Source organism: Diadema setosum, chromosome 13, assembly GCF_964275005.1.
Source record: "Diadema setosum chromosome 13, eeDiaSeto1, whole genome shotgun sequence".
NCBI lineage: Eukaryota > Metazoa > Echinodermata > Echinoidea > Diadematoida > Diadematidae > Diadema > Diadema setosum.
In genome coordinates, this window is record NC_092697.1 from 5,116,499 (window position 1) to 5,127,226 (window position 10,728).

Consider the following 10,728-nt stretch of genomic DNA (forward strand, 5'->3'; position numbering starts at 1 on the left):
TGGTCTAGACAGACTGTAACCTAGACTGTACAGATCTAGATCTAGTATTCTAGATGCTAGTTAGCGGCTAGGCCATGTAGCATCACATTACAGCCCTGGCAAGCTTCATATTAAACACGTATGGACGTAACGTTAGGCCTACAGCAAGATCGGTATGGGATACACTTTTAAGCAAAACGTTCCAAGAACGATCTGTTATTTAATAATCTTATGAAGCCTGCTCTGTAATCAGGGCATAAATGGGGGGAGGGGGATGGAGGATGCATCCCCCAGGGCCAGAGAATGCTTGAACAATGATGTATACATGCATACATAATTATGGCAGATGATTAATCCTAGTCATTCCGCTGTAGATACTGCGTTTTTCCTTGGGGAAATTCGTTCCATTGTAGATACTGCGTTTTTCCTTTGGGAAATCAGTCAATTGCGTGGGGTTTCCCCAAAGTATCTACATTTTCATCAATAACTGAAAAAAAAAACAAAAACACAAAATGATATTTTCCAGGAAAATTGGTAGCTAGATAGACTAAAATTCCACAATGAAGGAATTTTTCAAAAGAGTATATTTTCCAGGGGCTTTGGCACAAATATAAAATGGTGAATATCTCGGTTGTTTAGAAATGGAGCTCGATGTAGATACTGCGTTTTTCCTTGGGGGGCAGATCGACAGTTTTGACTGTCCGCTATAGACAGGTTTGACTGTAGGGCTTATCGTAGTTTACTCACACAGCCAGTTTCTACGGTCAGCACGTCAGGGTAATGCTGCCAATTTTATTTCTGTAGCGGCAGTATTGATTTATTCAAGAAATATTTGATCGGAACAAATTTAGGCTGTTACGCCCCTTTAAAGTTCAGACCGTTACCTTGGATACACCGTCTAGTGCGCATTCCTTCGGATGCTTGCGCACTGATTTGTTCCACGTACTAGTATGCTGCATGCGTACTGACATGATAGCCACGCAAAGGACATGGGCCAAGATGCAAGACATGATCAAAAAGAATGCGTTTGGATCTGTGATTGATTTACTTTAGGAACCTAAACAGTTTGTGAACCACAAGTTAGTGTGTACCACAAGTTCGGGTTCGACAGCAGTATGCAAGCACACAAGTACACAAGTTGGTGTGTTCCACAAGTTTGGTTCAACACAAGTTCGTGTTTGTCACAAGTACACGAGTCCAGCTGGTATTGATGTCTTCAATAAATGAACGAACCTGTGCGTTCCAACTGTGACTGACTGAAGTAAACTTTCACCTTTATGTAGTACGTGTCTACATACAGTTCACAAACTGGATCCAAAATGGAAGGTCCACTGCATGATAGTCCCAGCCCATCTAGTGACGTTGCTGATGAACAACCGGTCGTCAGTGATCCTCCCCAGGATAGAGCTACCTCGGGATTGGTGGGAAACGCCCAGATTGGTGGTATTCTACCGGAACAAGCTATCCCGAGCGTACCAAGACGTAACCCTGACGATTCGGATGACGACAGGTCAACCACGCTATCATCAGCATCACGACGAAGCAACAGGTCCACATCATCTAGAGATAGTGGAAGGACTGCAGCGGCTTCCCGACTGCGTGAGGCCAGAATCAAGTTGGAGCTAGCGAAAGCAAGAAAGGAACAACTGAAAAGGAAACAAGAATTAACAAGAGAACAGTTGAGATTGAATGAAAAACTTGCAAATCTTGAGCTAGAACATGAAATTGAAAATGCAGAAATTGAAACACGTGTACTAGAATGTGAAGTTCATGATGTTGTTGGTAAGCCACAGTACGAACTTAATGAAAAGAAGGATGAAGTGAAGTCCTCAGTGTTAAATCCTGATGCTCGAGTGTGGTCAGGAGCAAAGGGTAATGGTGTCACATCTGACCCGGTAGAACGTAATAGTACTACGCCAAGTAGTCCAGTTGAATATGGTGAAGTTCGTATGTCATCTCATAATTTGTCTCATGCACCTAACGTTGCTGTAGATGATTGTGTGAGAAGTAGTGATGTGTACAATTCTAACATGAATCCAATATTTCATGCCATTAATGTTGCTTTTAGCTTGCCAAAGCCAGATTTGGTTACCTTTGATGGCAATCCGACTGTGTATCGCAGCTTCATTAACAGCTTTGAGGTTAATGTGGAACAGAAGGTGCTGGATGATAGGACCAGACTCACTTATCTCATCCAGTACTGCTCGGGTAAGGCCCGCAACAGCATCGAGAACTGTGTTCTCATGGAACCACGTGAGGGTTATGCCGAAGCGAAGAGGATTTTGAGAGAGCAGTTTGGACAACCGCACGTGGTGGCGAATGCTCACTTGGATAAGATCCTGAAACGTTCACAAGTCAAGCAGAACGACCATGCAGGACTGTGGGACCTTGCGCGAGATATGAAGCGTTGTGGGATGGTTCTAGCCCAGATGGGATATCTCGCTGATGCAAACGGCTCTGAGACACTACTCAAGATTCAACGTCTGTTACCCGTTCACCTTCAAGCAGAATGGGCGAGGAGAGCCCATGCCATGATGGTGAGATGTGTCGTACCCAACTTCGACTTGATGACAACGTTTGTTGAAGAATCCGCCCAGTTGGCCAGCAACATCTTCGGACGAAACATCGGGAAAGCGATTCCAAAGAACGACAAGTCGATGAAGAAAGAAACACGACCCAGAGGGACAGCCTTTGCAACTCAGAGGGTCGATGAAAACACACCACGTCCCGTCCAAGGCAGTCGAGATCGCCCTGAAAGGAAATGTCCTTGCTGTCAAGGAAAGCACAATCTCACGTCCTGTGAATCCTTCAAGAAGAAAGGGGTAGACGACAGACGAGACGTAGCTAGGAAAGCGAGACTGTGCTTCAATTGCCTACGACCATTTCACTTGGCTGTAGGCTGTCTTTCCAAAGCTCGCTGTGAAGTAACAGACTGTGGTAAGAAGCATCATGCTCTCCTGCACACAACATACAATCCTAGTCGGAACTCTCCTCGGCAAGAGAACCGAGAGGACAGTACAAGGCAAGAAAACCAACAAGGGGTAAAGCAAGATAACCCAAGCTCTTCAAGTGGTAGTCAAGGAGACGAAAGGTCGGGTCGGTCGTTCACCGCTCATTCCTCAAGAGGCAAGATCTGTCTGAGAGTCGTACCCGTAAAGGTTGAAGGAAATGGGAGACAAACTACAACCTGGGCCTTGTTAGATGAAGGCAGCGACGTTTCGCTGTGCACCAAGAGTCTTGTCGACAAGCTAGGTCTCACTGGGACGGAAAGAAGCTTCAAACTGTCTACGGTGGACCAGACAGGAGCAAGCAAACGTGGCCTTGAAGTTTCCATGTCAGTCCAAGGAGTTATGGGCCAGGAAACCTTGACACTGGACAATGTTTGGACTGTAGACAGTCTTCCAGTCGCCGACGAATGTTTCCCCAACTCAGCAGATGTAAAGGAATGGTCACACCTAAATGACATCGCCCTTCCTTCCATGGATCAAGGAGAAGTGGAGCTATTAGTGGGAGCAGATACCCCAGAAGCATTCTGGAATTTGGAACAGAGAGTCGGCAAACCAAAAGAACCCTATGCAGTTCGAACACCGCTAGGGTGGACGCTTATGGGTCCTGTGTCCAAGAAGCAACAATCCACGACAAGTTTCCATGCAAATTTTACTCGCCTTGAAGACGAATCCCTCGAACAACAGTTGAAGCAGTTCTGGAGGGTGGACTTTGGCGGGTATCTCAATCAGGAGAATGTTGGAGATTCGGTGGAAGATCTTCGAGCACTGAAGGTGATGAAGGAATCTGCAGTGATGGTCGATGGTCACTATCAAGTCGCTCTACCGTGGCGCAGTTTTCCCCCTGTCCTGCCAAACAATCGTCGTTTGGCCGAGGCGAGACTTGGGTATTTGAAGAAGAGGTTGGAAAGGAACAAAGCCCTACGTGACAAGTACGTAGAGACAGTCAGCGACTACATAGCCAAAGGGTATGCAAAGGAAGTCGAGTGCATACCGTCGGATGTATCAGCTGAGAGCGCCACCCAAGAAGAAGCTTCAAATGAGTCAGTATGGTATCTCCCACACCACGCTGTAGTTCATCCCCGAAAGAAAGACAAAGTCCGCGTTGTGTTCGATTGTGCAGCGAGATATGGAGGAACTTCACTCAATGAACAATTGCTCCAAGGGCCGGACCTTACCAACAATCTAGTCGGCGTGCTTACGAGGTTTCGTCAGGAACAAGTTGCCATAGTCGCCGATATTCAGTCTATGTTCCACCAAGTGAAGGTTCCGCCCAGGGACAGAAACGCCATGAGATTCCTTTGGTGGAAGGACGGTGACTTGGCTCAGGAACCAGCCGAATACTGCATGACTGTACACCTATTCGGCGCCACGTCTTCACCTAGTTGTGCCAGTTTTGCTCTACGGAAGACTGCCGAGGATAATCGCGGACACTTCAATGAAGAAGTGATCGACACAGTGAAAAGGAACTTCTATGTGGACGATTGTCTTAAGTCTGTTAAGGATCGAGCTGAAGCAGTGACTCAAGTAGAAGACATTCGTGACCTGCTCAGTCGTGGTGGATTTCGGCTCACGAAATGGTTGAGCAATGACCGCGACGTCTTAGGTTCCATACCTGAGGAAGATAGGGCAGCATCGGTGTCGAGCCTAGATATCGATGAGCTTCCTGCAGAACGCACTCTAGGAATCCTTTGGGATGTTGAAACAGACTGTTTTGGCTTCAAGGTGCGTCTCCGTGAGAAGCCTGCAACGCGACGGGGAATTCTGTCGATAGCCAGTTCCCTCTATGACCCACTTGGGTTCATTGCTCCCTTTGTGCTGCCAGCCAAGATTCTCCTTCAGAAGTTGTGTAGAGTAGGATTAGGATGGGACGAGCCTATTGGAGCTGAGGACGAGCTAGAATGGCGAAGATGGATGGAAGACATTTCCATGTTGACTGACTTGAAGATCGAGAGATGTTTCAAACCGAATGGTTTCGAAGTCGTGTCAGCTGAAGTGCATCACTTTTGTGATGCCTCCGAAGTTGGATATGCGTCCGTTGCATACCTACGCCTGACTGACAGAACAGGACGGATACATTGTGCCTTTGTTATGGGGAAGTCCCGACTTGCTCCAGTGAAAGTAGTATCCATCCCCAGATTGGAGTTAATGGCAGCAGTGTTGGCCGTGTCCATGGATCAGTTCATCAAGTCAGAGCTTGACATCCAAGTCAAAGACAGCGTCTTTTGGACTGACTCAACGTCTGTCCTTCAGTATATCCGCAGTGAAAGCAAGAGGTTCAAGACGTTTGTAGCCAATCGTGTGGCAAGGATTCATGATGCCTCAGAGGTGTCTCAGTGGAGATACGTAGACTCAAGGTCTAACCCAAGTGACGATGGATCGCGTGGCCTGAAGGCACAGGAACTACTCCAGAACCAGCGTTGGCTCAAAGGACCAGATTTTCTGTGGAGAGACAATGACTGGCCCATTCAGCCAGAAGTCTTGGAGTTAAGAGGAGACGCTGAAGTGAAGAAAGCAGTACCAGTATATGCGACAGCAATGAGAGCTCAAGTCAGCGACCTCTTGCATAGGTACTCTTCGTGGAATCAGTTGAGGAAATCCACAGCTTGGCTTCTTCGTTTCAAGAAGCTTCTCCAAGTCAAGGCTAAGGGGGAATCCACGGATGATCTGAAGAAGTCCACTCTATCTGCCGACGAATTGAAACAAGCAGAGAAAGCAATCGTGACTCTGGTGCAACGCGATGAATTCAGCGCTATCCTCGAAGGAAAGCCGATGAGCGGTACAGTCATGTCCAAGCTGAACCCAATTTTGGTGGATGGCATCATTCGAGTCGGCGGAAGACTACAGAATGCACCACTGGATGATGAGATGAAACATCCTATCATTTTGCCCTCTGATCACCATGTGACGAAGCTCTTGATCGTTCATCACCATCACCTGGTAGGTCATTCGGGGGCCGGGATGACCTGGACAGCCCTCAGAGAGAAGTATTGGGTGTTGAAAGGAGGGGCATCCGTGCGAAAGGTGATAGGCAAGTGTTTCTCATGCAAGCGAAGAAACGCCAAGAAGATGGAACAATTCATGGCAGATCTTCCGAGTAGCAGGGTGACCCCAGACAAACCACCTTTCTCTTATGTGGGAATTGATTACTTTGGACCAATCATGGTGAAGCAAGGTCGTAGCCGGGTCAAACGTTACGGGTGCTTGTTTACCTGTCTGAACTGCAGAGCGGTCCACCTAGAAGTAGCAAACACTTTGGACACAGACTCGTTCATAAACGCACTGAGAAGGTTCATCAGCAGGCGAGGTAAGCCATCCAAAATCATCAGTGACAATGGGAGCAACTTTAGAGGTGCGGAACGAGAACTTCGTGAGAACTTGGAAAGTTTGAGCCAAACGCGTGTGACTAACTTCCTCGCAGAGCAAGGTATCGACTGGAACTTCAATACTCCCACAGCTAGTCATATGGGCGGAGCCTGGGAACGGATGGTGAGGTCTGTTCGCAAGATACTTACCTGCTTACTAGGACAGCAAATTGTCAATGATGAAGTTCTGTCCACGCTCATGGCTGAAGTAGAGTCAATCTTGAATGCTCGGCCACTCACTCAGTTGAATCTTGACCCGAACGATGACGAACCTTTGACACCAAACCACTTGTTGATCATGCGAAAAGGCTCTAGTCTCCCTCCAGGTGTCTTTGATCAGAAGGATGCATATGGCAGACGCAGATGGAGACAAGTGCAATATCTCGCTTCTGTCTTTTGGAAGAGGTGGCAGAAGGAATATTTACTTCTGCTGCAAGAAAGGCAGAAGTGGAATGCCCCAAGACGAAACCTAGCTGTCAATGATTTGGTCTTGGTAGCGGATGAAACCACATCTCGCGGACAGTGGCCTTTGGGTAAAGTAGTTGAAGTGTACCCGGGAAAAGATGGACATGTTCGACAGGCTCAAGTGAGGGTCGGAACAAGATTCTTCAAGAGGCCAATAGCAAAGCTCTGTCTGCTCGAAGCCGCTGAAACGTAGTGATATAAGTGGATGACTTAATTGCAGTCATCAGACTTGATGCTGTAGAGTAAGAGTTGAATCGAATATTTGATGTTTGTTTATTCGAAGGTTAAGCAATGCCTTTGAGATGTAAGCACGAGTAAGCCGAAATGACAGTTATTTTAAACTGTAGTTATTTGCATTAAGTACATGCATTTGCTGTTGAACGGTTTGTATGTGTATAGGAAGAATTTCTGCCGCCTGAAGATTGAGGTTAAATGACCATCCTGTAGGTTGCTCATTGGGGGCCGGTATGTAGCGGCAGTATTGATTTATTCAAGAAATATTTGATCGGAACAAATTTAGGCTGTTACGCCCCTTTAAAGTTCAGACCGTTACCTTGGATACACCGTCTAGTGCGCATTCCTTCGGATGCTTGCGCACTGATTTGTTCCACGTACTAGTATGCTGCATGCGTACTGACATGATAGCCACGCAAAGGACATGGGCCAAGATGCAAGACATGATCAAAAAGAATGAGTTTGGATCTGTGATTGATTTACTTTAGGAACCTAAACAGTTTGTGAACCACAAGTTAGTGTGTACCACAAGTTCGGGTTCGACAGCAGTATGCAAGCACACAAGTACACAAGTTGGTGTGTTCCACAAGTTTGGTTCAACACAAGTTCGTGTTTGTCACAAGTACACGAGTCCAGCTGGTATTGATGTCTTCAATAAATGAACGAACCTGTGCGTTCCAACTGTGACTGACTGAAGTAAACTTTCACCTTTATGTAGTACGTGTCTACAATTTCAAATAGGCCTATCTGGAAAATTGCTCACAAATTTTATCTAAATAAATCAATTTTGAAGAGAATCTTATCTGACATATTTATTTCCATTTTGAATCCATATACGAATTTAAATGAATAATACACAAGTGTTCTATATTCTATTTATATATCCTATATATACTTTACGTAAGGCTTCATTAGTAAACTAACTTTTGAGGTCCCGCTTCATTCGTTCATCGCAAAGAGCAGGGTTTCTGGGTGCACGTCACGAGACCGACACCCACGAGTCATACAGCCCAAGAGTCATACAGCTCACAAGTCATACAACCCATGAGTTATACAGCTCACGAGTCATACAGCCCATCAGTTCGACACTAAGCCAACAAGGCCCACGAGACCGACACATTACGCGCCGTGTTGTATCTGTCGAACTCGTGGGCTGTTTTCACTTAGTGTCGGTCTCATGGGCTTTATTTTAAAGTGTCGAACTCATGGACTGTATGACTCGTGAGCTGTATGACTCATGGACGTGTTTTCAATGTCGAACTCGTGGACTGTATGACTCGTGGGTGTCGGTCTACTGGGATGACCCCGTCTAACCCGGTGAAGTGGTCCCACCCCACATCCAACTGGACCCCATGGAAGACCAGCTTAGTGTAGCTGAATATGGGCTATCCAGCCATCTTCACAGATGGAAAATGAACAACAACAACATCCACATATTTTCTGTTATTAATACATTTGATATTCGGTATGAAAAAAGATAGACTGCCGCCCATCAACCCTCCCTCACCCGTGCCCACTCTGACTGTTCGGGGAAGAGAGTGAAGCACAGCACCCATCCATATCCCGGCTACAAAACTACGCACCCAATCCAGCACAATGTACCTTACTCTCTGACTACTACATGTAGTACATGATTTGTACACACAAGTGCGCACGTGCGCGTGTGCACGCTCTCATAGACATGCACACACTGTTCAATAAGTACATATGTTCTATTATGGTACGATAAATAATCATAGTAAATACTGTATTACACAATTTTGGTTTATTTCACTGGAATGGTGAAGCTTATATATATATACTAACCAAATATAACATATGTATATATTAGATGGCTTAGACAGTTTCTGGTATGTGATTGGTCGAGAACTCGTCACATGATACTGTTTGCGAGGATCGCAAATGTTATATTTTCCCAGCTCGTTATATTTCACCAACTGGTCAAATGAATATATTTTTCCATGTGTGTCGCCCTCTTACGGTTGAAATACGAACAATTACACCAATATAAGGGTGTGGGACCACGTCGGTAACTGGGACGAGCAAACGATTACTATCGATAACTGCAGTGTGGATCGATATAATCGGCGAGTAGCGTCACGCGCTAGGCCTGCCTGGCCTGGGTGGAAATCGGGAAGCTACTTAGTAAACGTTACACAGTGAACGTAGATTACCGTATACTAGTAGTACCGGTACCCAATGTACCGTTTAGGCATGCACGTCCGATTCGGCCCGCGAAGTTTGGATTCACACTTCAAAATGGAACCCCATTTTGACTATAATAAACGACGACGAGCTCGATAAGATTTTGGAGGATAAGGATTCTAACTCCACTAAACATGTCATAAAACAAGCGAGTTAATAGTCTAGAGATATTTTGTTCAGTTCATCTTCATTTTACGCGCCTACATTGACGTAGGCTAATTTAAACTATCCACATGCGTTAGATCTAACGTTACATCGAACAAGTGGAGGACTACGACACTGAGCAGACTAGTTTGCAAATCACTGTGTTTGTGAATAGTTTCTACAGTGTTCATCTCTGCAACAGAGGAAAAACAAGACTGATTTTGAAATTGCTGCAGATTCCTCATGACACTGGACAGAACTCAAGGTACGTCTAACGTTAGGCCTATATACCTGTCCTGGCACAAGACAAATGACTAAAAATCACAGGGTAGAAAAAGTATGATGCACTGGGGAGCCAATTTGAACGCATGCGATGTATAGACACTAACACTAGACCTTGACGCTAGTCTTACGTAATGTTACGGGTCGTTAGACCGTGTAGATTCTAGAAACTAGATCTAGATCTAGTTAGGCCTAGTAACATTAGAATCTGGGTCTAACGTGTTAGTCCTAGGCCTACTGAGATACTTTACGAAACAAATGTCAAATGATGAAAATTGCCCAGTAGGCCATAACGTTAGGCCTAAGACTAAGTAACGACGAGCAAAATTAGAATTGTTTTGTGAGTAGACCCTAGAACATCTGCTGATCTTTTGGACCTGAGCCTAATTTAACTATAAAGCGTCGTTACTGGACTTGAGCCAACGTTAGTAACGGTGTTAGGGCCAAGGGCCTAGATTCCTACTGTCGTTGTATTATGTTAGAGCTTAGAGGACATGAACCTTGTATACTACACATCCCAGTTGCTGTACAAAGTCGCGACAGCCGCTGCATGCGCGCACACACAGCGTCTGGTCGGGCTAACATGAGCGTAAAAACGGTTACTAGTATGCGTCGTTTGTGTAGGCTCTTCTGTAAACCGTAATCAAGGGCAAGGCCATCTAATATAACAGATATCGACTGGTAGGGGGTGGAATGTAACATTCTTTGGAACGCCAGGGAGTTATATTTTCCCTCGTGATCATATTTTCCCTCAGCGCTGCGCGCTTCGGGAAAATATAATCCCTTGGGAAAATAGAACTCCCTGGCGGTCCAAAGAATGTTATATTCCACCCCGTACCAGTCAATATCTGTATAATATTTATAATATATATATATATATATAATATATTATACGAATAATTTATGAGTTGTGAGTGCATAGGGCACGAATATCGCAAGAGGCGCGAGATAAGCCACTGGTCTATTCAACAAGGCGCGTAGCGCCGCGTTGAATAGACCAGTGGCGAATCTCGCGCCGAGTGCGGTATTACGTGCCCCAATGCACGAAC

General features: G+C 45.6%; 1 protein-coding gene across 1 annotated transcript; it reads left to right on the plus strand.

Annotated features, from left to right (window-relative positions):
• The first annotated feature begins 1,298 nt into the window (after positions 1-1,298).
• Positions 1,299-7,007, plus strand: LOC140237113 (uncharacterized). The gene has a single exon (XM_072317052.1). It carries the CDS (start codon positions 1,299-1,301, stop codon positions 7,005-7,007), a length of 5,709 nt encoding a protein of 1,902 aa, XP_072173153.1.
• The last annotated feature ends 3,721 nt before the right edge of the window (positions 7,008-10,728 follow it).

Bases quoted from the DNA above. Each gene is read 5' to 3' on its own strand.
- LOC140237113 (XM_072317052.1), top strand. From the start codon at position 1,299: ATGGAAGGTCCACTGCATGATAGTCCCAGCCCATCTAGTGACGTTGCT.